At 39.4% G+C, this 27,144-nt stretch overlaps 2 protein-coding genes across 5 annotated transcripts; one reads left to right on the top strand and one right to left on the bottom strand.

The window, feature by feature from the left end:
- The first annotated feature begins 861 nt into the window (after positions 1 to 861).
- LOC124179057 (inactive hydroxysteroid dehydrogenase-like protein 1) lies at positions 862 to 11,959 on the top strand. Of its 2 annotated transcripts, none has more exons than XM_046563067.1 (5): positions 862 to 1,017; positions 3,543 to 3,717; positions 7,225 to 7,461; positions 8,644 to 8,987; positions 10,558 to 11,959. In XM_046563067.1, the coding sequence occupies exons 1-5, from the start codon at positions 877 to 879 to the stop codon at positions 10,765 to 10,767; spliced, it is 1,107 nt and encodes a 368-aa protein (XP_046419023.1). In that variant the 5' UTR covers positions 862 to 876; the 3' UTR covers positions 10,768 to 11,959. The 2 variants fall into 2 exon arrangements, with proteins under 2 accessions (XP_046419023.1, XP_046419024.1); XM_046563068.1 differs by lacking the exon at positions 862 to 1,017 and adding an exon at positions 2,864 to 3,317.
- LOC124179053 (fatty acid CoA ligase Acsl3) lies at positions 11,744 to 26,888 on the bottom strand. Of its 3 annotated transcripts, XM_046563051.1 has the most exons (9): positions 26,143 to 26,888; positions 20,871 to 21,246; positions 16,335 to 16,689; positions 15,869 to 16,237; positions 15,177 to 15,572; positions 14,773 to 15,085; positions 14,022 to 14,285; positions 13,562 to 13,837; positions 11,744 to 13,456 (listed from the first exon to the last, which is right to left on the bottom strand). In XM_046563051.1, the coding sequence occupies exons 2-9, from the start codon at positions 20,888 to 20,890 to the stop codon at positions 13,302 to 13,304; spliced, it is 2,148 nt and encodes a 715-aa protein (XP_046419007.1). In that variant the 5' UTR covers positions 20,891 to 21,246; positions 26,143 to 26,888; the 3' UTR covers positions 11,744 to 13,301. The 3 variants fall into 3 exon arrangements, with proteins under 3 accessions (XP_046419007.1, XP_046419008.1, XP_046419009.1); XM_046563052.1 differs by lacking the exon at positions 20,871 to 21,246; XM_046563053.1 differs by lacking the exons at positions 20,871 to 21,246; positions 26,143 to 26,888 and adding an exon at positions 17,465 to 17,786.
- Positions 26,889 to 27,144: the final 256 nt, after the last annotated feature.

The raw sequence follows: 27,144 nt of genomic DNA on the forward strand, positions 1-27,144 counted from the left end.
TGAATAAAACATCCAATACAGTGTAGGAAGCTCTATACAGAAATTTTTGACAGTACATGCAGAATTCCTCAGTACATTTAAAATATCCGTAGGTCAATTTTTCGCTCAGGAATACAGGACTACGTTCAGATAAATGATATCTTGTCTGCAAGCTCGTAGTTTTTTTTTTTAATCTCGTTTTTTCTCTAAGATAATTTCACCCAAAATCCTGGGAAGAATTGTGAAATCTAATATTATTCACGTGGGAAATACTTCTGCGCTTACTGCACGAAAGCTTGCTCACGACTTTCTCCAATATTCGTTATATCCTGCAGGGTATGACGATATTCATCTCCTTGATTGATAATTTCCATGTCACATATTGATTTTACTCGAGAAAACGTAAAAATTTGAAAAATGAAAGATCGGAATGACGTTGAGATACGAGCATCAAGCTGTATCGTGTTGAAAATCTTTACTCTTCAGCTGCGCGCACGTATATTGTAAATTGATCGATGGAAACTCGATCATTTTTCATCCTCACTCTTTTTTTTTTACGTTCGCTTCCTCTCTTACTCTAGCCTTCCCGCAACGAACCAGATCTGGGTTCCTTCCCCTCCGTACATAATCAAACGCGAAGCGCGCGGTCGTCGTAAAATAATAACATCAAAACACAAAGTGTCAATGACGCGATCATCAACGAGCTACGTCCTTGCGTTATGAACCACTTTTACCGAATCAAGTTTATCGCCGTCCCATGGATGCGTGGCGGTGAGAGTGCCGACACGGTCACATGATATAATTATTCGCTCGAGCAAATTTCCCCCTCCAAAGTCGTAGCCGCGTTCGCCGCGTATCGTAATGATTAATTGATTGTCAAATGGCTTACTTGCACACATGCGCATTAAGCACACTTATCGTTATTCCGTTCCCATTTCCGTTAATGCGATAGAATCGATCACCCACGCTACGTTGCTTTGCTGCAGCAGTCTCGCAACCGACGGACTGCTTTCACCGTTCATCCGGAACGAATCACCGGTAGGTATTTTATAGTTTAATGTCACTTAAAGCGATAAGACAGCCGAGGTAAACTTTTGGCTTATCCGTATCATCGGCTGTAACGATTCCAACACCCGAGTTCGCGCGTTATCATAATTGCGATAAGAACGAATCCACTTCTCCAAGTTTCGGTGTTTCTGATTCAGTGCCATTTTTTATTTTTTTTTTTTGTTTTCGCCTCTTGACCACATCAATTTCATTCAGAGTCGCGGCACGCGCGAATACGATTCTATCTTTTAGTTTTTCCTTAAGGTAAGGATCGTGTCAACTATTTTGGACGGTATCATTGTAGGTACACACCAACATCTGCTGAAAATTTCATTGAAATTAAATTTTCATTATCATTATTTCTGTCCCCGAGGCGAAATTTCGTCTATTTCGAAGTCAATTGTTGTGAGGTAATCTTTGGAATACAGTAACACGTTTAACAGTGATTAGAAACGGTGATTAGAACGCGAAGTGAGAGTGAAAGAGAGAGAGAGAGAGAGAGAGAGATAGAGAATTATGCATGAAAGTTGCGAAGAGACTCACAGTGCAGATCGTATTGAATGTCAAATAAGTTTTGTTGTATCGGTTAGCTCATATGAGTTATTAAATCTAACACATACTAATACGTAATTTCGCTTTTGAAATCTGGCAGTAGAAAATTAAATTGTCTTTAAATATTATTATTGATGCAAGAGCCTAGATATAACATGACGATGATGATTGAGTAACACGACACGTACCGACGTACGTTATGCGTACTTTATACCGATGCGCATTACGTTTTATCGTGCGATAAGAATTCAGAGCACAGCGTCGTCTCGTCGCAAATCTTGACCCGTGATGACACTACAAGAATACGTGATAAAGACACCGTGTTTTAAAATCATACATCGCAAATTTGTGATCCAATATGGAGTCTACAGCCTCGGGTTGATATAACACGTATTTTTAGAAATTGTCAGGGGCGATAAATTAAATAAATAAATGAACGTCATTGACGCAATTATCGCAACTATGCGTTCTAAAAAATTATTCCCTAAAATTTCCGTACTAAAAGTACGATAAAGTAAACAAATCCGAATTGTAATCGGACACAATTGGAGTTTAAAAGTGGTTAAATTGAAAATTGAGGGGACAAAATATTCTCGCAACGTTTTTCTTCTGGTTACCTGTTTATCGCGATAATTACGTAAGAAGCCGAGAGAAACGAGACCCTTGTATGTAAGTACCGGTTAAAGTTTGCTAAGGTATAAACGAACTCCACTACTTCAGGAACAGGTTACAAGTCAACCAACTGTGCATGCCTTTCGCGTGTACCTCGATTGCGTTTCAGGATACCAAACATAGTTAGTTACAAGAGTGTTTCGTAACTGCATAGGAATAATTAGAAAGAGAGGGAGGGAAAAGAGAGAAAAAAAAAAACAAAAACCACCGACCAGCATCTATCGACGTGGGGTTAAGAGTCAGGGTTTCGAGAGGGAGAGGGAGGGGTATAAGCCCGCCGCAATTTGTATCGTTACTTTGGGTTTCGACAGCGGTTTCGAATGGTGACACAGCCACTCATATTTCATTATTTCAGCCAGACGCTTGTAAACTGTGCACAAGTAAAGGAGTGACGGTAAACACGGTATTGTTTGCCTAGCCTGCATCTTTCGAGCCTGCAGCGGAGCTCTGCCGCAAGATGTGCGGATGATGAACGTCTCGTGCGCTGAGTTGTTTGCAGAGAAAGTGACGGAGGTTCGGGGAAACGCGCCTTCTCGATCGGTTCCAAGTCCCGACTCCACCGGAGGTGCAGCAACCAGCCAAGGTGGTGGTGGTGGTGGTGGTGGTGGTGGTGGAGGGCGAACGCGGTCTCGTACCTCCGACGAGTTCCTACCACCTCTGAGTCTTTCGGTTTGGGAGATGGAGATGTAGAGAGAGAGAGAGAGAGAGAGAAAGAGGTGGAGGGGGAGGAGGGAAAAAGAGAGAGAGAGAAAACGAACCGTCCCTATAACTTAACTGTTCAGTACCTCAGCCTTGCCAGTATCTTTACCCACACATAATCGTCTTGAACCTTTTTCTAACACCTCCGCGACGTCGCTTCTCCAACTGACATCAGTTGAATACTGACTGCATTGATCGTGATACGGTGTAGGGGTTTTTGTTTCGGATGCCGGAAGCTCGGCGGATGAAAATAACGATAACGTAATCGTCGAAACTGGTGCGTGTGAAAAGCTGTGTGCGGTTTCAACTGCTCCTCCGAAAGCTCGAGGAAGCTCCTGCAGGATTGAAACTCGGGGTTTCATAAGGGGGTAGGTCTTCCTGCGTACGCTGACGTTGTTTGTTAGTGAGAAAATCCGATTTGACGATGAATCTTCGCCGAGGTTGAGATGCCGTTGGTGGATTAAACGTCGTTTCAGCCTGTAGAAAATAGCCGCGATTAATCCTTCGAGTTTTATACCCTCCCGAAAACTTGATCGTTCACTGGATTACGAATGAATGATCGCATCATTGGCCCTTATTGGTTCTTTGTCCAGGTCTCGACGCGGAAAATGCTTCTCGACATCGCCCTCTCGGCACTCGCCCTGGTCGTTGCATGTTGGATACTCTTCGAGCCGATATTAAGGGCTGGCAGAACATTTTGGGGTGCGGCGAGGCTGATTTTTGATTCGAACACCGTCGACTTGAAGGCGAGGTATGGAGAATGGGCAGGTGAGTGTCTTTGCCAATTTTTTCAAGGTTTTTAGGCACATTTGTTTTCATTAATCTTTTCTCCTGCGGCCGGTCGAATGTCATTACCAGTGGCTATGGTCACAGGATCGTTCACCTCGTTGCAACTGCGGGTTGTCAGTATTTTAAACCGGCACGGGATTAATTTAACCTTGAATATTAGGAGTCGTTGATACTTGGTCCTCAATCTTTTTACACCGATTTTATCGCGTGCTGTACCGAAGCTATTGCGGTAGTTCGTTATGCATTCTGCGTTTGGTAGCCTGATTTATTTTATCACCGATTAAAAATCTGCCAAACCTGTCTGCAGTTGCGATTACCATGTTAATTTTACCCGAAGATCAACTATCCGAGCGAATGAAATTCACGGACAATACGAATACGATAAATTACATGATTGGTAAATGCAAAAAACGACTTGTTAACCACGCTGCGAGTATCAATAACAGTCCATATGAATAATAAGGTATTATTTATAACGATTTGATCGTCATTATATCACTATGAAGAAACACGAAATTTTCGGCTGGTTCAAGAAAATCTTCGGTCAAAATCTACCTACTTACACGCACGACGGACTGCCCGAGTATACGTAACGTAGTCAATGTATTGACGTTGGAATGGATTTTCAAAAGTAAGAATAACGAACGAAATATTTCGCAGTAAGCCCAATTATTTGAGGTTATACGGTATAATCAACTTCTTATTTACTTATACGTGCAAATACGAAAGCGTTGACGATTATTATTGCCACATCTGCATCTCAGGGATGTGAATTCAACGTAATTCGATTATCATTCATCGTCACACGCGCGAGTCAAGTTTACAGACGTTTTTTCAATTCTGAGAACATGTTCGAAGGTGAAAAAATCGCACTCAATCCGTTCTTGCCGTAATTTTATTTTACCTTAAGTATCGACTCATGACTGTCGAGTGTCGAAAAAAATGGTACATCGGAAATAAAATCGCAAGCGTGTCAATGGCGGCCATATTGAATTGGCCATATTGGATTGGTGCGCACACGGTCGGCTCTTGTTTCGTTTTCAACTCTTTCTATGAACGAATAATTTATAGGACAATAATCGTATAGGAACTGAAGCATGGATAAAATTGATCAATTTCGACGCGACAGTGGATTTCGATTACCGCCATTCGAAGAGCCGGAAATTGGTACGTGTCACCATATGCCTGCGTAACTTTTTTGCGTGGGCATCGAGATCTGCTTTTTGTATACGCAACTTTAATCGACGACAACGCATTTACAGCACGGGTATTATAAAATTATATACATTGTGCAGCTTTGAACCGGTTATTACGATGCCACGGGGGAATCCTCGCGATTTCACTTATAGATATAACACACACAGCAGCAAATGTGTTACACGGCAGCGATGTGAACTTAGCTTATTCACGGGTTACAATCCATACATAAGTTCAGTTACGAAAAATTACACTTTCACATTTTTCGTTGATTTCATTATTTTACGATGCAAAATCGAAGATGGAACAATCAAGTAAATAAAAAGAACGAAAGGGGCAGATCGGTTATATTAAACCTGCCGATTTTCATGCAATGTAATTTTGTGCATTTTTCAAAGTTCAGTGCGCCGAAATATTGCGCTCATCAAAGCTTTAACTGCAATTACGCGATCAAATTGGCGAGAGATACGCAGCGTTTGCAAATTAAAAAAAAAAAAAAAAAAAAATTGCGACATTTTTACGTAACGTAATTGCAAAGTTCTGGGTCGTTGGATTGCCGGCACCGGTGTAGGTGCGTGTATGTAATAATCGTGCAGAAGTGTGCTTTTATAGTGTCTTATACACGTGAATAAATTCGCTGACTATGCAGTTTTACAGTCGGATTCGCGTGCAGTGAACGCCAGTCTAGATTCAACTTCGATCGAAGTAAAATGTGTTCATAATACGCGGGGAAAAAGTTTGTCCTGAATTCGGGAATGTTGTGTGAGTTTTGTAGAAGGTAAAGTGTGCCCCCCACCGAGACGAGCATAAATTGTACGACGACAGTTGCGAAATTTTCGCAAAGAGCTCGCAGTCAGTCACGAGTGTATAATATAAATAATGAGGGAAAACTTGGTATCGATATAATTTTCGCCGAGAAGATTATACGTGACCTGGATATACGAATGGGTCGCGATTGCAAAAATTCAACCTTCGCTCGTGCACAATTTATTCGCGGAAAAGTTTCTCTCCCCGGAATTTGCACGATCTGCAACTCAGTGCAGCAGCAGCAGCAGCCGAAACCCCCGGAGATGAGAAAGTAAGTCGGAGTATTTTCTGCAGCGGCAAAATTGTCAATGCCTTTGTGCCAATATTACAGATATAGGTGTACGTTATTACCGTAGGTATGTACATGTGTTTGTAAATTACCCAAGTCGGTGGCTAAACGCTCAAATGACTCTCTTGGCGAAGTTCGATGCCCGAATTGCAAGATAATAAGGTACAAAAAATATGAGAAACAAAAAAGGATGATGGAAAAAAAAGAAAAAAAAAACAATAGAAACGAGAACACACTGTCCAAAGCAATCGGTAATAGAAGTTTCGCAATAGATGAAAAGTAGAACGTTGAACTGTGCAATAATTCTTTACGGAGCCCCGCGCTCGTGGGAATTACGACAAACTTAAGACGAGAAAATGATTCCCGAAGTTATTCGGAAATACGAGAAATCATCAGGTTTTCGTTTACTTTTTTTTTTTTTACCGCGTCGAAATAATTACACATTATGTAAAAGATCTTGGGAGACTGCCTCGTTATCAGCGATAGAATATTTTACACTGTTGGAATTGCTCTGCGAGGCTGTATAATTGTCGAAACTACAATAATGTAATATCGTATTGCGGTCTCAAGGTAAACCGTGAAAGTTTTGTTGATCGTTTAATTATTAACGGGACAATTTGTGACTTGCGACGATTGCAGCTGCACGGGAATGATGAATTGAAACGGAGAATTGGCTTCTTGTGAGTGTACAAAAAAAAAAAAAAACAAAAAAAAAATGGAAATAATAGTAATTATAATCACCCGATAATTTACACTACGATTACATACCCAGCGTGTATATTTTTCATCGTGAACAATACCAGAAAAATAAGAAAACTCATACGAATCTTGATTCGACTAAAGTGCGAAATTGTACTTTGACCGCTTTTTGAACAATTTCGTATGCAAAAAAATTGCAGGTTTCGTCGCAACGATCATTTACGGAATAAAATTAACAGGTACTTGCCGAATTCCGGCTTAATGCGGCGGTAAATATTGACGACTTAAGGTTTATGCTCTTCTATATGCATTGCACTTTTATCACATACACGCGAGTACGACTAAACAAACGAGCAGTTTCTTATTAATTAATAATTATAGTCACGTATTTCTCGCTTCCGATGCTAATGATAAAAGCAAATTTCTGACAAAAAAACAAGGAGTTGTTGGTAATTTTTATTGTCGTTGACGTTACCTCATCTTATATCGCGCAGTTGTGACGGGTTCGACTGACGGAATCGGCAAGGCCTACGCCAAGGAGCTGGCTGTCAGGGGAATGAGCCTGGTTCTGATAAGCAGAAATTTCGACAGGCTTGAGAACACAAGGAAGGAAATACTCGCGACAAATCCGAACGTCGAAGTCAAAGTCATAGTAGCAGATTTCAGCAAGGGAAAGGATATCTACGAAAAAATATCGATTCAACTTCAAGATTTGCCCGTAGCTATTCTAGGTAAGTGATAATTTTTCATTTATTCGTTACAGTCAGAGGTATTCCTCCATACGTATTAGGGTGGTGAATTTTTTTACTTTTTTTACCGGTAGTGCGAATTTTATTTTAATTTTTTTGCCAAGAAATAGGTTCGACTAGAAATAACATTTCGTAACGGTAATATGTGAAATGTTGGGAAAAAAATTTATTACTCGCTGAAAAGTTTTCAATTTTCTAATCATTATATCGTGAATTCATGCTTGTCAATTTTTTGACGATTTCGAATAACAGATGAGAAATATTTTCTACTGAATAAAATAGGTATAATAACGAGATTATATTTTGGTATCCAAGTAATTTGTCTGGTAATCGGATGCCTAAAATTGACGGAAATGAACGTACAAATGTACTCGGATAGAATCCAATGTAGATACACGGAACTTGGTGTTTCCAACGTGGAATAAAAAAAAAAAGGTAAAAAAGCGAATGGATTCGAAGTCAGCATTTATGCAAATATGTTAAAAACGAGACGCGGTTGCATCTACTTATAATTTCGAAATACGGTACACGTGAGTGCTTGCAGAGCCTAATGGCGAGTATGACATAACAGTTTTCTTGAGGCTTTGTGAAAGGTCGACCTCTTCGCGCAATGCATGATAATTCAGGTACATATTTAGCTCTAAGCTTCTTTCTCATCCTCGACTCGTTAGATCAACTTTCACTAATACTTCGTCCTTGTTGAAGACATATTATCGCATACGGTACGGTTTTGTAACCTGTTGCAAATATTATACGTGCTCGCGGTATGGTTAAGTAGAGATTTAAAAGTATAGAAAGTCGCAAGTTAAGGAAAGCAGAAATGCAGATGTTAGATTATTCTTTTTGGAAATTTTATTAATTTTTTTTTTTTTTACCTATCCCAGCAACAGGTGGCGAAAGACGCCCCAATTTTGTAAATTCCATCTCTCGGGTAGATCAAATCGTTAATCTTCGTTTTTTAAACAAATAATCGCGTGGGCCAAAAAATTTGTTTCACTCTCGTACAACGAAATTGAATTTACATGATCGGTGTCCCGAGTCGAAAACGTAAGCGTTTCTCTAGCAGCGGGCAATTTAAACTCGCCTCTTGTGTTTCGAGCTTTTCCAAGTTTCGTGCCGTGTTAATCTTAATTAGTGAAAATTCTTCTCGCCGGTGAACTGCAGTCAACAATGTCGGCAAGCAGTACGAGTACCCGATGTACCTGGGCGAGGTACCGGAAACGGAATTATGGGACATAATAAACGTGAACGTGGGGGCGACGACGCTGATGACCAGGATGCTGATCGGAGCGATGGAGAAGCGTGGCCGAGGAGCGATCGTCAACGTTTCGTCGGGTTCGGAACTGCAGCCGTTGCCTTTGATGACGGTTTACGCGGCGACTAAAATCTACGTTAAAAGTTTCTCGGAGGCGTTAAGAGCCGAGTATTCGAGGTCCGGGATAACGGTCCAGCATCTCGTGCCCTTCTTCATAAACACGAAGATGAACGCGTTCAGCGCCAAGCTGCAGGTGAGAATTTAAACCTACGCGAATAATGACAGGGTGGATTTTTAATTTGCTCATGGAAAATACTGAAAATATCAATTTATTATGGGAATTAGGAATCATTTTTTAAGGTAACAAGTTTATTTTTTTTCGTCGAGAAAACAACATTGGCTAAACCAGACATTTTTTTACGTTATATTTTTCTTCAATTCTCAGAATTGAATTTCAACCGAATAAAGAATTAATCCGCTCAACGATTTGGGTTTTAGTAACTTACTAGATCTGGGAAAATGTCAGGGAAAATTAGGTTCTAAGTAATGGAAAACCTGGAAATGTCACGGAGTTATAATTCCAAAAATTTGTGGCCACCCGGAATGATTTCATTGTCACAATTGTTGTTTCAGTTTTGTTTTGCGTTTGTTCTTTTGATGGTTGAGAAATAGGTGCCTAGATCTAGATCGAGAAATCTTACAAGGTGAAAAATTTCCGACAATTCATCCGTGACACGTTGACTGAATTGCGAAAACTGCACGGTGAAATTCCCTCTTTGTCTCTTTTTTTTTTACAGCGTTTTCAACACCGTTTAAACGTACAAATCACCGTCCATTCGGAATGTGTGGCGTCGTTGTATAGTTAGGTTGAAAAAGTATTGGAACAAAAACAGAACTTCAAATAGTAACACCGAAGCTGATCTAGTTAAATAAAAAATGATGAAACACCACATTATTTTACCTATGTCATAGAAATCTCGTTGCTATATTTTTTTTTTTTTTTTTACTGAAAAATTTATATTGCTTAAAACAGATTTTTAACGAACATTATCTGATTTTATTCACAAATGAACCGTCCACACATCGTCTAACTCAAATTGTGATTGACGACAACGTATTTCTTGATGAATCACAAGTTCATCGTCTGTAAATTCTTATGTATCTAATTTTTATTTTTAATATCGGATTTTTTTTCGTCACCAACTGACAGGCTCAAAAAAGAATCTCTAGTAAATTCATCTGTGTACGAACAAAATGAGCTATTTTCCAACAAGACCGGACTAACTGTAGGGATTTTTTGGTGGAAAAATAGTGTAATAATGTAATTTCTCTAACGTTGTTAATAGCAAGGTGTTGAAAAATTGAGATTCAGTGTAGAAACGTTTTTTTTCTCTTGATCTCAGAAAATTTAATTTTCCTTATTCAAGTGCCGTTCAGTTATAAGGGTGGCCACAAATGTTTGGGAAAAAAATTCCATAACATTTCCAGATTTTCCATTACCTGAAACTCATTTTTCCCTGACATTTTCCCAGTTCTAGTAAGTTACTAAAACCTAAATCGTTCAGCTTATCAACTCAATATTCGGTTGAAATTCAATTCGAATTGAAGAAAAATATAACGTATAAAAAAGTCCGTTTAAGCCAATCTTGTTTCCTCGACGAATAAAAGTAAACTTGTCACCTTAAAAAATGATTGCTAATTTCCTGACAGAAAACTGACATATTCAAGTTTTCCCATGGCCAAATAAAAAAATCCCTCGGCAATTCCAGGTTTTCCATTATCCCTTCGTTTTCGCCCCTATTAAATACCCTGATTGTGTTCAGGTGTCGAGTGTGATGGTACCGGACGCTACGACCTACGCTAGAAACGCCGTCGCGACGCTTGGAAAACTCGACTCTAGCACCGGATATTGGGCCCACGGAATTCAGCAATTTTTCACAGTCATTCCACCGGTCTGGGTCAGAACGAAGATCGGCCAGTTGATAAATCAGACGTTCAGGGAAGATTATTTCAAAGGGAAAACCGTGTCCTGAATACACTCTAGTCGAATCAAAGAAATCACGACGTATATACGCAGTGCCTTATAAATATATAAATATCCTTAAGTCTTTCACTATATGCATTTGTAAATACCGAGTTTAATTCCGACACTTTGTCATCGCGTCGTTTATAACGTGATTATGACAGCTATTTCAATAATTAATTTTTATATCAATAAATCGACGTTAGTTGTTTTACACGAGAATAAACAATTTTGACCTTTTTTAATTGATTCCGAGATATGTTTTTTCGTATACATTGTTTTTGCCTTATGATTTGCGATGAGAAATTTAGACGAGACATGAAAAGAAATGACAATATTTATAATTACCAACGTTTTTTTCAACCTCGTCATTTTGACATGTTATCGTTATATTTGACTATATATATATATATATTTTCTTTCACCACCTAGTTTTTTTCTTTCCTCTATTTCTCCAATTCTCTGTATATATCAATATATATATATATATACATACAACATGCGTAGATGTGTAATTATTTCATCACTGTGAAGAATTGACAGATGAAAATGAGGATAAGAAATAACGGATAGAAAGAAAACTGCCAATTTCCGTAAAGAATACATATTTATAATTAATTTTTCATCATTCAGGCTTCAAATATTACATACAAGCTGATACACGTAAACACACAACACACGTAAAATAAGACAAGAACTCTCATCGTACGTGTATAGCTGCTCTGAATCTATCGCGTAAGAATAGTTTGAAAAGTGCGTTGAAGTAGTTTCAGTAATAAGATAAGTCATGACAATGAATTACTTCAACCATTATGATTTGTCTGTAATATTATTTCTATTATTATCGATGGTATTTGAAGAAAATGGATGTTTTCGTACGTTTTCACGAAATGAAATTTACTTTAACACGTTTATCGATTGACTGAATAGTTTAGAATATACGGAAATTGCTTCATTCGCATCGGAAATAAATAAAAAATGAAGCATTAAACTCGAATTGCACTCTATTTTCAAACTATACACCTCAATTTTTAACTACATATCGGCTAGTTTTGTACAATACATAATATAATATCGACTATACGCTTCGTTTCGCACACGGTGATATATTTCACGCTTCATCTCCTGTATGGATAAATTTTCTCGGTGGTCGAACTATTCGATGAATTGCGATAAGGTATGAAACATTGAATGATTACGAAGAAGAGAAAAAAAATGGTGGAAGACAAGAAATGCGTGTATAAAAGAAATTTAAAACTCTAGCGCCTAGATGAAATGAAACGATTTTACATTAGATTTATGAAACGATTGTATCCACACAAGAGATTTTTAAGCAACGCCGATCATCGAGTGGACCGAACCGAAATATTTGGACACATTTTTGAAAATTTGGTTTCGCGTGTGCAAATAATTCTTCCGACAATGAACAACATATTCATACATTTAATAAAAAAAAGTACTAACATTATTTCGGAATAAATCCGCGAAGTAATAAAATGAATATCGTTAGATTCCGTTAACGAAAACGGAGTGAGTGATGCTTTACGTTTGATTTAAATAAAGTTGTTAACGCGAATGTGTTTTTTTTTTTTTTTGTTGTAAATTTGACCCGTTACGATTATAATAATATAATATATTTTACACCTCAATAATCTCTGAGTAATGATTCGTAATTATTTTTAAATATGTATATATGTATATATGTATGTATATATATATATATATAGTATATTTTATTTATATAATTTATTTACAGCGATTTCAATCTTTGCGAACGAACAAAAGCATGAACAGACAAAGATTGAAAAAAAACAAACAAAACGTTGAAAACCGCTTTGCACCATTATTTGTTTATTAATTAATTTATTTATTTATTCATTTATTTATTCACCTCGACGTTGAAATTCTAATTCTTTTCATCTTTTCTCCCTCGGTATTTTTTTCTAATTTCTTGACTTTTCAAAAAATTTCTTTGCACCCTTCCTCCAATATTCGCCCAATTACTATTTTACACACACTTAATATATTGAATTTCCATCAACAGGAAATGCAAACATATCCCATAAACCGTAGGATATCCTATTTACGAGAAACGACGTACTGCAGAGAAAAAACCCTCATCTCTGTACAAAAACGAGAATCCCAATAAAATCCTCGGTAGTTGCCGACACAACGCTTTCAATCTCTCTCTTTTTCCTAAAAAGACTCGGCACAACGCTCACGCACCTAAGACTGGCTAATTTTCATTGATCCTCATCTTCGTTCAAGATAATCTCTATAAATATTTATGTATACAAAAACGGGACAAGGATGCGCATTCACTGGCAAAAAGAGAAAGAACGAGAGAGAAAGAGAGAGCACGTGTCGAACTCATAGGCAGCTAAGATTTTCACCCAAGCTTTTCGTTCCCGAGTGTTTTTCCATCATTCTCCGTCATCCCCCTTCACGGTATATCACACACACACAAATACCTACATCAGTTACAAACACGTTATATGTTGTTACATTTGGCATTTATCGTATAGTTTATCGCCGGGGCCAGCATCACGAGGCGTACATCCGGTTTATCTCGTGCTGGTAGCGTTCCTGGACGGCTTTCCTCTTGAGTTTAAAAGCTGCCGTGACAAGTCCCATATCCGGTGACCATTGTTCGGCGCAGAGTTTCACAGCCCCAGGAATTTCGAACTTCTCCAGTTTACCTGTAGGGATCGGTGAAGAAAATACCGTGTTCAAAAAGACACAAAGTAAAACTTTCGTCTTTCTGCGAAATATAACATAACATTCAATGATGCAACGCTGCTCACATTTCTTCGACTGCTCGACGAGCTCCTGAAGCACGGCTTTCTCGATTTCCGGATTATTGCACAGCTCCTCGAGCGAGGAAGGCCTCAGTCCAAGATTCTCGGCCAGCTCCTCGAGGTGTCGAGGATTCGGCACGACCAGGGCGACCGTGTAATGCTTACTGGCATCACCGTAAATGCAGATGTTCTCAACCGCCGGACAGGTCTTAAGCTCAGCTTCGACCTTTCCCAGAGACACGTATTCGCCCAGCTGCAGTTTCACCAGATCCTTCTTCCGGTCTGTCATTTTCGAATGGAATAATGCAAAAAACGGTGAAACACTTGCCACTTACCCATTTCTCGCAAGTAGGTAGGTATTACAGGATGGCCACAAATTTATGGGACAAAAATTCCATGACATTTCCAGGTTATTCATTACCCCTTTTGAATACCCTGTCATTTCCACCTTGTATCAGGTACCTACCGATGATTTTGATACACCCGTCAGGATGCACCTCGGCAATGTCCCCGGTCTTGAACCACTGTTTGCCACATTCCTGATAGAAGTCCTCCGACGTCTTGTCCTTGAGCTTGTAGTACCCGGCGGAAACGTTGTCGCCACCGATGATAACCTCGCCCCTCGGATACGGCTTATCGGTCACTCTGTAACCGGCCTCTTCCCAACTTACGAGCTTTATGTCGCAGGCAGTAGTCGGCGCCCCGGCTCTGCCGGTGCTTCGGTCGTACGCTGAAAAGTGACTAAACGTTTCAGAGGCCGGTTCTACGGTTGAAAATCATAGTATATTGTGTAACAGAGAGTAAGTTTGCAATATGAGTCGCAGGTGAGCCGAAGTAGGTGAATCGAAAAGACCGTTGTCGTCTTGTTGCATACGATTCTTTATGCAACAAGAGCATGTATTAGTTTTTTCACTAAGTATTAAATTGAGGTTAGGGTGACGTAATATCAGATTTGTTTGCGTCTGCGCATGCGCGGAGGGGTTAAACGTGGTATTTTCTGCACTCCGCGCATGCGCATTCGTAGACTCACTAGACGGTTACAAAAACGAGTACTTTTTGTACGGAAAACAGGCATGGAAAAATCCGTAGAACATGATCGCGTTATATAAATACTTTTTTTTTGTGCCATTTCGTTACAATATGATCGCGAGTCGAGTGTTTATTACGAAAAGGTGACTAAAGATATCAAGGAAATAGGACATGGAATCCGTACTCACTGTCCATCACCGTCGCGCAAGACGTCGTTTCCGTCAGTCCATATCCCTGGGTGACGGTGACGCAGAGACAAAGTTTTATCTGGCAATGAGTGTCCGGACTGAGCGGCGCTCCACCGGATAAAATGAGCCTCGCTCGTCCTCCAAGGACCTGTTTAGCCGCGCCGAATACGTACTTGTCGCAGAGGGGTGTTTCGTAGCCTCGTTTAAGCCACTTGAGTTTGTACTCGTAAGCGAAGTTGAATATCGCCTGTTTGAAGGGACCGCCACGTTTCACATTCTCGTTTATTCCCTTCGATATGCGGTCAAGGATCAGCTGGTATTGGATCAAAACGATCAGTGTGATTGGCGTGCAAAATTTTGTCTTGGAGTAGTGGAGGGGGCTATCGAAAAAACAAACAATTTACCGGTACAGCGGTGAGACAGGTAGGGTGCAAAACGGATGCGTCACCCTTGGATCCCCGTTGAATTTTGCTGCTCGAGTCGATCATCGTAAGCGGAGTGCTGTAGCCAATCGGAACACCGCTCAGGAGGCAAACGCTCTCAGCTAATAGTTCAAAGACGTGGGCGAGTGGAAGATAACCGAGGAATACGTCGTCCGATCGAATTTCAACGACGTCACAGTAGGCCTTGAGAGTCGCGATGATGTTTTTGTGGGAGAGAAGAACACCCTTTGGAATTCCCGTCGAGCCCGAGGTGTACATTATTATCGCTGTGTCATCTGCCTTGGGCGGTGACGGTTCGATTTTCAGGGTGTTACCGGTCTTGATGACGTCTGAAAACGGCACCAGAGTAACGCCATCCTGCGGAGAAAACAATGCGAATCGCAATTACGCATCATTCGTAAAACGATCTAAAAGCGCAGGTTTTGTTTCACCGATTGTAGTGGACAAAAACTGGTTATGCTAAAGTTATTCCAGTTCTTGCCTTTTTCCTTCTGCACCAAGAGTTTCAAGACTCGTGGCGATGAGTCGAGCTCTTGTTTGTCTAAACGTCGCAATAGCATATGTTCCTTGTATGCTTCCACGTTCTTTACACAGACGTCGTTAAAAAATGTTAAAAAATGAACCACCCTAGTACACGCGTGACGTTTTCATACCTTGTACCCCGATGTGTTTGTGGGCTTGAGCTGATCCTCCATGAAAATTACGGTCTTTATCTTAGGCGCTAGTTCAAGTAGCCTTTTGAACTTGGGAAGGAGATCGTGACTGGTTATTACGGTGTCGACCTCGGTCTCGTTTATCCCGTGAGCGATCGCCTCGTCGCCAAGTGTCGCGTATATCGTAACGATGGGGAAATTCTGCTTGAAGCATCCATGAGCCGCGATCATCCACTCGGCTCTGGTCTCAGCAAATATCACCACATTTCGTCCCGACCTCATTCCCAGGTTCCTCAATCCTCGGCCGAAAGACGCGGCGAGTCTCTCAACCTCCGAGAAGGTCTTCCACTTGTAGTCGCCCATTTTGTACTGAAATCAAAGTGCGAGAGTGAGACGAGTTGGAAAGAAACGATCAATTGGGAAAGACACTTCGTGACATGTGCGTGAGACCAAGTAACCCACCAACCTTTTTGAAGACTCTACCGTTCGGCTGCAGCTCGTCCTCCTCGGCGAGGATCTGTCTCGTACCGAGGCATCGTTTCGAGTTGTGAATTTGGGCGACCCAAAGAAGCATTTCATCGAGGGTTTCGACCTTCCGTTTTTTCATTGCGACGTGCATCTCCCCGGGACTGTCGACTGACCTGTAGGTCACAGAGTTCTCGTCCTTCGATACCAGCTTGGCCTTGACTCGCCTGGACTTCTTCCGCTTTTCCCAGGGCCGCTGGAGGACCAGGTAGACCGGAAAGGTGAGCAGATCGCAGACGTAAGAAATCGCCTGGATGGCGCGTATAGCGCCTGCTATCCAGAAACCCTCCATTTCTCTGCAATGATCATGGTACGCATGTCAAAGAGATTGTTAAATAGGCACACTTGTTCGTCAAGGTGAAATAACGTTTAGACGTTGCGACAAGCACATGCAGAAGAAGCTGGAGAAACGATAATCTCATTACAAAGCTTATACAGCGACAGGCTTGATGAGTGGTATAATATTATGTGGGTCGAGGTTTCAATTTCTATATAATCGAATACAATCTATCAACGCCATCCACTTTCTCTATTTAATTATCATTGCACTTATTGTCAGTGATGAATCGGCGACTATGACGACGACCGAGACCATCATAATGCATAAACTGTAACTAGTCCAGTTATTGGAAAACAGTGAACAGGAAATTGCTATCGATTATACTAAAGACACATACTCGGAATCAAATTACGCGATACAAGGAAATTGAGAAAATTTTTCAAGGTTCCGAAATCATACCGAATACGTCGCACGTGCATACATCGAGACACGAATCTATGACAGAGTGTATAAAAAAATTACGAGTCATTATCTAGAGGCGAAATCGGCAAAGTCTCATCAATTTTATACAATCAGCATCGTGACACTTCGTCGAGTCATTTATGCACGATCCGATTCCGCTGCATCATTAATATTCCGCAGCGATATATTTATATACGGTCCTTTACAATAATGCAATTAAATCTGTACCATCACGCGGCTACAGATTCGTTGTTAGATCAACGATGATCTATAAAAAAAAAAAAAAAAAATAGGAAGATACATGAATCAGAAGCTGATAAAAATCGTACCTTCAAACCTCGAGTATAATATCGACAGGTGGATCGAAAATGACAATGTTCAGGTGTCGAATTAGTCACGTTTAATTATACAGGACGAATAATTATCACGTGAAGCAAAGTCCTTCGCAAGTTATGTATCTGCGGTGGGAGAATTTTTTCTATCCACACTGTGTCGACGATCCAAACTCGAACGATCCGCGATACCGACTGAACTCTGAACACTCTGACAACGAGGACGCGATTATCCAACGGGGCAAAGCGATCGTGTCTCGATCGTTTCTTGGCGACTGTGAAGGCACGCGGGAACTCGACTACTTTATTTGACTTTCTGGTTAGTATTTACCGAGGCTCGAAGCTATATAATCTCGTCGTCGCGGACTTTGCTCTCTGACAAGCCGTACGAGCTCAGCTACAGCGTGTAGCACGGAGAGGTGTGAGGAATTTAATATATAACGACGACTTCTCGCTACTTATTATCTCTCGCAGACGACGTGATATGCGTTTTTTTAACGACGCTGGCATGTAAGAAACGTGACAGACTTTGACCCGTGATTGCCGATTACCGATTACCGATCATCGCATCCGTTTCTTTCGCTTTTTTATTTTCTTCTTATTCTTCTTCTTTTAAGTATCAACCGCGACCGATCACCGTGAGAAATGTGGCGGAAAACGTGATAAAATGTGAAAGAAGAAAGAGAAAAATTAAGAAATTGAACTTTGGAGGCCGAGCAACCGTTCAGTTTGTCATAATCGCCTTATCATTGCTCGAGAGACTTTTTTGTCTCTCATTTGGGTGATGATATCGTAAATAGAGTATGCATTTATATTTGTCCAACGTCGTACAAATGGACGGTCAAAATTCGAGAATATACGTGACCTCGTTTGTTACACAGTCGATAAAACTTTAGGTACAACATGATCTTTTAATGGTCCCTTTTTTATTTACTCTCTGTCTTGCGGGAATTAATAGCGTGTTCAGTTGTGCTCTAATCGGGTTTAATTCTTACAGACAGCATATAATTAGACACTGACATTTTTGTAATTACAATTATATGATAAGAATATAATTTAATTAACGCGTGACTCATCGCGGCGTTATCCGGAATTTTGGTAAGGAGAAACCAAAGAGGATAAATATCACACGAAGTATAATAAACATTGCTTGTAATTATAGTTCGACGAATGTCAAACATAGCAGTAATGTATTCACATTAACAATAAAAACTGCATGTGTGTGAACGTGCGTGCATTTTTTTTCACAAGTTTCAACGACTATATACAGAAAATAGAAACTTGACTCGTATATGCATTAAAGTTGTTCCTTGTACTAAAAAATAAAACAAAAAGAAACTTCGTTTTGGTAAAAATCGATTTTCTTTTCAGTCCAAGAGTAAAACGAAGAAAAATAATAAAAACTCAATCAACGTGAACCTTGAATAAAATACATCATGTATGTATATAAATGTTTTGAAAATATCTTTAGATCGTTGAACGTTAACGTGTGGATAAAATTTACTAATGTAACACCTTGTATAAAATTTATTGTTTTACCGATCATCGACCGGCAATGCAAATGATATGTAGTATATACGTATACGATGATGTTGTATAAACCTGAAGAAGAAGGGATCCGGTTACTGCACAATTCGTGAGAGACTACACCTACAGTCATGTGCGTAAAACGTAAAATATGTGTATAAGGTTACCGCTGTGTATCAAATTAGTGTTGCCTTCCACTCAGTCATGCAAGTTCATCAACTAGAAGCAGCCTATAAGCATTTTACCAAATTACGCGACGTGAGTATGAGTGAGAGCGAGTGCAATCGAAATTAAATTCCACCAAAATCAAAGGATACTGAAATGATTGTGAATTTCAGTTTTTTTTTCTCTTCGTTCTTTTTTTTTTTTTTTTCTTTATATGTCGAGTAACATCGACAGTCTGCAATAATTAACGTCGATTGACGTTCGTCTGTGAAATCGCAAGCTATCTATGAACTGCAGGGATTTAAAATAATCATTACACGGATGCGGCAATCTAAGTGTGTGAATTATTACACGTACATTAATACATATATATACCAGGGCTGGTAGCAGTCAAATCGTATGGAAAGAGGGAGCAAAAGTAAGTCTTGAACCGAAAAAAGTGACTCAACAGTAACTGATCATAATTAATTATTGCACAGTAATTAAACGACACAAGTACTATCGCAGTGTTATTCGTCTCATCTGAAATAGCCCTATTTTCAATTATATTGCTATTTTCCTTGTTTCTCACGTATTTTATGATATTCCGTAAATGAAAAAAAAGAAAGTTAACAATGGCTCTGATTTATGAATTTATTGTCCTTTCCGGTGAAACATTTTGATACAGGAAAAATGAATAATGCGATCACGGTTGATTTTCCGAAATTAATCTGACGCTGATTTTCTTGCTAAGAATACTGTAATACCCAACAAACAAAATACCGCGTGGGAAAAAGAAATTGGGCAACTAAATTGTTTCTATGTACTAAACTAAATTACGACTGAAAAAGTGGTAATTTCGTGAGAAACAGTTGCAAAAAGTAACTCCGTTAAAAAAATACAGTGACTAATAGCGAGAAAAGTGACTGACTACCAGCCGTGAATTATACTGTATACAAGCTGAGCGATTATATTATTATACTGCAGTCACGTGTACGATAGAAAGATATAATAGATAAAATAAAAAAGATAGAAGATAGAATTGTGGTGTGCTAGCGGCGGATGAAATACGTATAAGGGGGCGGGATTGAACTCCCGAAAGTGCCTAATTCCGAATTATTTGCTGGCGAAACTTGAAGGAAAGAAATCAAACTTTGAAGAAACAACAAAGTTTCGCATGATGGGAAGCCCGACGGCTGATAGTTCCAATTAAAATGCAAGATTCCGACAATTCGAGTTTCGATAGAGCAAAAATCCGAAAAATAAAGTTTCCATAGGGTAAAATTCCGAAAATTGAAATATACTCGCACAGGGTAGTTTACTCAACGAGTGGGTGTAAAAAATGTGAAAAACCGAAAGTCAGAATGATCAGGATTCCGAATGTATAAATGTCGAAAATCAAAAACAAACAAAGAACAAAGTGGTGAAATTTCACCAAGCCAGAAATTCACAGAACTGAAAATCTTCGATCATTCGGAATTTCGAACTTTTCGCATCGGATTTCGGACTATTTGAAACTTTGATGTTTCGTCATAGTTTGATTACTTCACTTCAAGTTTCGCCAGCAAAAAAATTCCGAATTTGTTGCTTTCGGTACTTTTCAAATTCGGAATTTCAACCCCGTCCCATGTATAAAAGCTGAATAGAACATCGAAATACGATACAAGAAGAGACGGTGCTGCTGCAGCAGCTGATGTAATTTATGTTTTGTTTTTTTTTTTAAACAACTCACTGTTTCTCTTCGACGATCATGATGAAAGGTGCTTGATTTCTCTTCCACCACCGAACGGTTATTTATAAAAAATAACTATTATATATATATATATATATAACGTGTAATCAAATATTATGCAGATAGACAACCACGTTTCTTTCTCACACAATAAATATTTGCCGATTTTTATACTGTTTTATTTCCTTTTATCTTTACCAAGATTCCTTCGTTTCCCCCAAATTCGATATATTATCCCGTTATTTGTTGTCCTTCGTTATCGATAATAACAATAAAACACCACAACCCGTTCTCCTCCACCAAGAAGAAGCGATGCAGCCACGTCCCAAATCACCAGCGATGATCAGAATCGGTCGCAAATTTTACCACCACAGCTCTGCAAAAGAGAATCTCTCGTGCATTTTCTCTCTCTCTCTCTCTTCATTTTATACTATCTGAAAAATAATTTCACACTCTCTCTCACACACACACACACACACACGAACTGCACTCTTGTAAGAAAAGCGATACACACAACATTTTAACAATTCACTTATTCACAACGTACGCGGTGAATTATTAATTTTATCGTTGAATGAAAAATCACTTCATGTTATGTTCGGAGTGATCGTTCGTTATTATATTGATATAACGAAGATATAACTGCAATATTATAATATTTACCACACCGATTAAATTATCATACCAATATGCAACTATAAATATTTCCAATTAACCGCATTATTATACATGAACAAACACACTGCTGTACAGGTTATGCGTAAACAAAATATTGTGTACAAATGAAAAAATAAATAAATAAAAATTTCATTTAATTTTTTACTTTTCATTACCTTAATTCTTTCAGTCACGCGATTCATTTTTTTTTTTGTTTTCTTTTTTTTTTTTTTTTACACACGGAATTTCAATTACAGACGCTGAATGCGAATCTAATGTAAAATGTGTAATAAAACTAAATAAAATTCGTAAAATGGGATGAAAACGGGGTAAATTATCAACATCGTTTTAGACAATTTTCAACGTTTAACCGAGAAACATCCACTTTTTCCAATCGAACGATTATCTTTTTCCCAGTATGTGTATTAATTGTAAAAGCAAAAACACGCAAATTTTTTATTTTTCAGAAATTGTTTATCTTCTAATTTTTTCTTTCAAAAAATTTCTCGTTTGCCTGCCAAGTCCTATAACTTTCAGATCTTTCACTCGGCCGTTTTCGAAGTCATCCCGTCAAGTTTGTCGAACAGAACCTACCGGCTCTTCCATTTTCACATTGATGAAAAGTGTCGCGAAAAGACCGTTTACCCGGCTTGTCTATTATTCTTTCACAAGTAAAGAAAAATCGTGCAAGTTTTTCGGTAACGTAAGACGACGAAGCGGCAGGAGGAGAATGCAACTACGATGATGACGTCGTGCAGAGTTGTAGTACATAATATCATCTGCGATATGAATTCAACTGAAGCGCGGTGATTGCTTCATTACGCACGAATATATCTCATCATCACGCGCCATGCGCAAGCTCGGCTTCATGCTGATGCCGATGCCGATGCATTTTCATCTTATTTATTAATTCAAGAGGCCACAAGACGACGCCACGTGGTTTAGCACCGTTGCTCCTACGTCTCCCGACCATATTACGCAATAGACCAAACATATATATAAATACAGACACAAATGCAATTGATGCCATCGCGAGCGAATGCAAATTTTATTAACTGGGAGTTTAGCTGCTGCAGCTAACAGAGCGTCGTTTATACGTATATAGATATAACACAGCATTCATTTCTTACCGTTTCTTTATATTATATGCATTTATTCCGTACGTTTACTTACAGTTTTATAATATGTACATGTGACACACATTTCTTTTTTTTTTTTTTCGGAAAAAATTACGTCAATGCCTATTGTGTAATCACAATAATAACCACAAAACGGTTGTAAAGAGTTGTCACGCAGTCTGAAGGTTTTCGCATTGCGTTATTAACGTTACATTATAGTTCAGTGGTTGTTAACCGTAAAAATTATCTGTAACCGCGCCCATCTTTCCCGTGTACATCGTCAAATCAGTAAACGGTTGACCACGAAATATTCTAACTTCACTGAGGATTTTTCCTACCGCAGAACCGGACAGAGTTCTTTTTTTTTCCAGATTCGATGGAATTTGAAATTTTTGTTCGCTATTTTGAATTTTTAATATCCGATTTCAGATTCATAATCGGTGTCCGGAAAAACTTATAATACATGTAAAACACGTGTATGTGTGGTGGGCTAACTTTCACGGAAATGAATTATTCTTTGAATTTACACAATTTTTCTTAATAAATTTGTTTATAACAATAACAATTTACATTGTATCGCAATAATTACTCTCGAGTATTGAAAACCTATTGGTATACTATAGGAAGGGGCAAAAAAAAAATAAATAAATAAAAAAAAATATAAATAAATGGATATGCAATAGGTGGTAAGACTGCTGCTACTTACCACTATGACTCAAAGGGTTAATAGACGCCGCTCGCGATGTAAGGTTGCATTTTATATAACGGCGCATCTAGATGTATAAATACGTACACTGTCGTATTACACCCACGTACAGAGTGATGATGATGCCGGCTAATTTGTCCCTCTAGCTTTATTGGACTCGTCATCATTATCATTGTAATCATCGCAGGCGGTGCGAATTATAGTGGGTGTGAATTATAAAAAAAAATTAAAACGACGCGATGCATAGAGTACGTCGCATTTTTAATATCGTGGTTCTTATTTGTAATTGCGTATTGTAACAAGTAGCCAAAGGTGCGGTTGATTTGCCGCTATGCCGATAAGAACCCGTTAAATTCAATTATGTACCTTCGTGTATACATGGAACACACAACGTGTAATGTTTGGATAATATAAACTTCGATCGACCTTCACGGATGATTAAAATTAGATCACTAGTCAGATAAATATGCACACATGTATGCCTGCGCTATACTACACGATATTAAAAAAACAACATAACATGTATATAATAGATAAAACGACTGCGTCTGCGAGACCAGACGAGGACGTATACATATTGCAACATTTTTCTGCGACTTTCGTTTCTAAATCTTGTTTCGTACAGTTCTATTTTATCATCTATGCGCGCGTTTTGATGTAGGTCGTGAGAATCGTTATTCGACATTATTAATACAGTTTATCAAATGTGCACGCATGGTGTAACGTATATCTCTCTTCGATGAAACGACGAATGCATCATCTCTCACTTATTTTTATAATCTCCACCTTTATCAATTTCACGTACGATAAGCTCTGCTGGGATTTATACCCAAGCGTAAAAATTATCCCAGTTATATTATATCCGATGGTTAATCCACGTCAAATTAGCATGCTATGTACCTCAGCCTCTTCGATTTCAATCATTTTTTAGTATGATATTCATACCGGGCCAAAAATGTCTTGAAATTTTTTTCAGATTCTTTTAGTCACCGATGAAATATGTAAAAAAATAATTGAAATACCAATTCCAAAAACACCAGTTGTAAAAATCTAAAACAAATTCACACCTATTTTGTGATTTAAAATTTGATGTTTGAAAACCACACGATAATGGAATCAATGTTCGCTATTTTTTTCGTTCTTCCATGTCCCGATGAAATTCTCGAGACCCTTTTGGGTTGGTAGGAACATCGTATTAAAAAATGATGAGTATCGAAGGGGGTGAGGTACATGGGCCGCAATTTGACGTGGAATGCGTCATATACATGTATGTGCATATGCTGCTAAATCATTTCGGACAAACGCGGAGCATCGCACATCCAATAGACAGCCTTTGCGATGTAACGATCCAGCTGCATTCCGAAGAAATAAAATGCCAATGTGTGCACGTGCTCGTAATATCGTAATGTATAATCGGGCCGACATGCGACAGTCTGAACAAATAAGGTATCAAAGTATAATGACGTGTATGAACCAAAGAAATACTTACATGTAGTTTATTAGCGAACAAATAAAATTACCCCACTCATCCGAATTACAGTCGAATTAATTCAACGAGAGAAACACAATTTTAGGTATATTGAGGGGGGGGGGGGGGGGGGGAAGATAGAAGCTGATTTTTGTTTTTCTCAAGTTTTGGATAAAAGAAGGGATATTTCTTTGTTTCGATCTGCGTTTCATTTCTTCGTCTCTGTACTTTGAAATATGATAAATCCTCTTGCGATTAAGAGAATGAAATTCCACCAGACCTGTTCGTCGATTCAACAATTATATTCAATTTTTCCACCGTGTCTTTCTTTGACCGGTTACTTTGTTCACGGATTGTTTGTTCGCGACACCGTTTAGACACGCAGCACGCGTGCAAACGGCGACAAAGTGGAATGAGAAGTTTAAACGAGGTTTCAGTTTTCACGCAGCATGGCGAGCGAGAAACACTGCGGCACTAGTTGCGCTCGGTCTCGTTTCTTCTAGTTTTGCCTCGTCGTTCTTCGTACCGTTATTTTAGTCTATAGTTTGCCACTATTTGTAAACTAAAATAAAAATATAGAGCTCCCACGCGTGCGAAGCACGTCGCCAACGCCTGTATCATTGTTATACTTATGGTAACAACATCAATAACAATAACGACGACGACAACAACAACAATAATAATTTGGTTGTTTCGAGCTAGGAATTTCCAATTACGCCCTGCTATGGACAATACCGCGAAAGATGCGGACAATTGTAATTCGAAACGTAGATTCCAACGGCCGGTTGATATTGACGAACAATAACAAAGCGATTAGACGGTTCGATCAATATTCAATGTATACACGCAACGCTTAGTTGTCAATGATCCGGTTAATGGTTTTTATACGCTTCGTAGCAGCTAGCGGTACGCGAATTTAGTTCCGAACCTTCGTTTCATACGGATTACATAATAATGATTTTCAACGCCGAGATGATCATTACACGGTCTGCTGCTGCTGCTGCTGCTGCAGTACAGTGAAATCGCGAACCATTCTAGCTATACATATAAATATATATATGTAGATCTTTGTTAATCTCAGAGAAAATTCGATCTCAACAACTTCCTCCACACGACGTTACGCAACGCATTCAGCCTCCTGTTGGCCTTGTTGATAAAGTTTTACACCCGTAGAAATCGCCTCGCCATTTATTGGAATGAAGAAAAATCGTAGTAGGTATATTGGATATACAGAGAAACGAGTACGGTGATACATTCATTCATTCTCTCGTTCGTAATAAAAAGAAAAATAAAAATAAAACAGAAATATAGAAAAACACTCACCTCTGTTGCTCCTCGTAGGTCGATGCCAATCGGAGATCAGATCACAGCGATCAACTTGTCGAGCGGTACAATTCAAAACGCGGTACAGTTGCAATACCGACCGTTTAGACTGTGGAGCGCGAGTCGAGTGACGATTGACGAGGGTTAAAGTGGGGGGGGGGGGGGGGAGGATACCGGATGTAATGAATATAACGGAATACAGGAGAGCAGCGTATTTACACTGACGAACCTTGAACTTTGAACAGCAAACGCGCACCTGCGGCTGTGAGATTAGCGTTGACAGCAAGTAGGGGGGGAGGGGGGTTTAACCTTTCGGACAGCAAAGTTGTCCACAGTGCTGGTCCTCAATGATCACTCGCGTAATGCGTCGTTTATGTTTCACCCCACGTGTTCGTGTCAGCTTCAATTCACTGATTATACCACCACTGCACACAGAGAGTATACGGACTAGTCGCATATGTCGCGTGTGCGATGGATGGATGGATGTATGCACGTATCGCGCGTACGGAGGAAGGAAGACGTCGTGGTTTTCGTTCGATGGCTAGAAAATTGAGGCTAACCTCGTACGGCGCATCCCGCCGCGGCGATTATTCCTCGATTATACTCCGATTAGCCCGTCATTCCTTCTCTTCTCAATTATCGCACGCGATGACGCCAGTAAGGTGGGGAAAAACGCGATAACGCAGCTCGATCCGAGACCCGAACGCCAGACCGGTCAGCCGCGTAGTGAACGCTGCCATCCCAGCCGTCTCTGATCCGCTCGCTACAAGCGACGCTCGAACATGTGTGAAGCACACGGACGGGTGACTGTGTCGCTACGCCGCCGACCAATCGGAGAGCAGATGTCGTGGGTGGAGATGTGGCGTGATCCTCGGTGACGTAGCAGCCGAGAATCAATAATATTCCTTCCCTAGCCTGTGTAGGTATACCTTGTTTTTTATCTCGATCCTGCGCAGGCCCCCCAATATTTTTATTCTATTTTTTTTTCCTTCAATTTTAGTT

This window comes from Neodiprion fabricii, chromosome 3 (genome assembly GCF_021155785.1).
Source record: "Neodiprion fabricii isolate iyNeoFabr1 chromosome 3, iyNeoFabr1.1, whole genome shotgun sequence".
Taxonomy (NCBI): domain Eukaryota; kingdom Metazoa; phylum Arthropoda; class Insecta; order Hymenoptera; family Diprionidae; genus Neodiprion; species Neodiprion fabricii.

Excerpts from the sequence above, each read along its gene's own strand:
- LOC124179057 (XM_046563067.1), top strand. The coding sequence starts at position 877 with ATGCGCATTAAGCACACTTATCGTTATTCCGTTCCCATTTCCGTTAAT. Across the intron at positions 7,462-8,643 it reads TTTGCCCGTAGCTATTCTAG|TCAACAATGTCGGCAAGCAG; the intron begins GTAAGTGATAAT and ends GGTGAACTGCAG. Across the intron at positions 8,988-10,557 it reads CGTTCAGCGCCAAGCTGCAG|GTGTCGAGTGTGATGGTACC; the intron begins GTGAGAATTTAA and ends GATTGTGTTCAG.
- LOC124179053 (XM_046563051.1), bottom strand. The coding sequence starts at position 20,890 with ATGATCGTCGAAGAGAAACA. Across the intron at positions 14,286-14,772 it reads TTGCGCGACGGTGATGGACA|CGTACGACCGAAGCACCGGC; the intron begins GTGAGTACGGAT and ends GTCACTTTTCAG. Across the intron at positions 13,838-14,021 it reads CGGGTGTATCAAAATCATCG|ACCGGAAGAAGGATCTGGTG; the intron begins GTAGGTACCTGA and ends CGAAAATGACAG.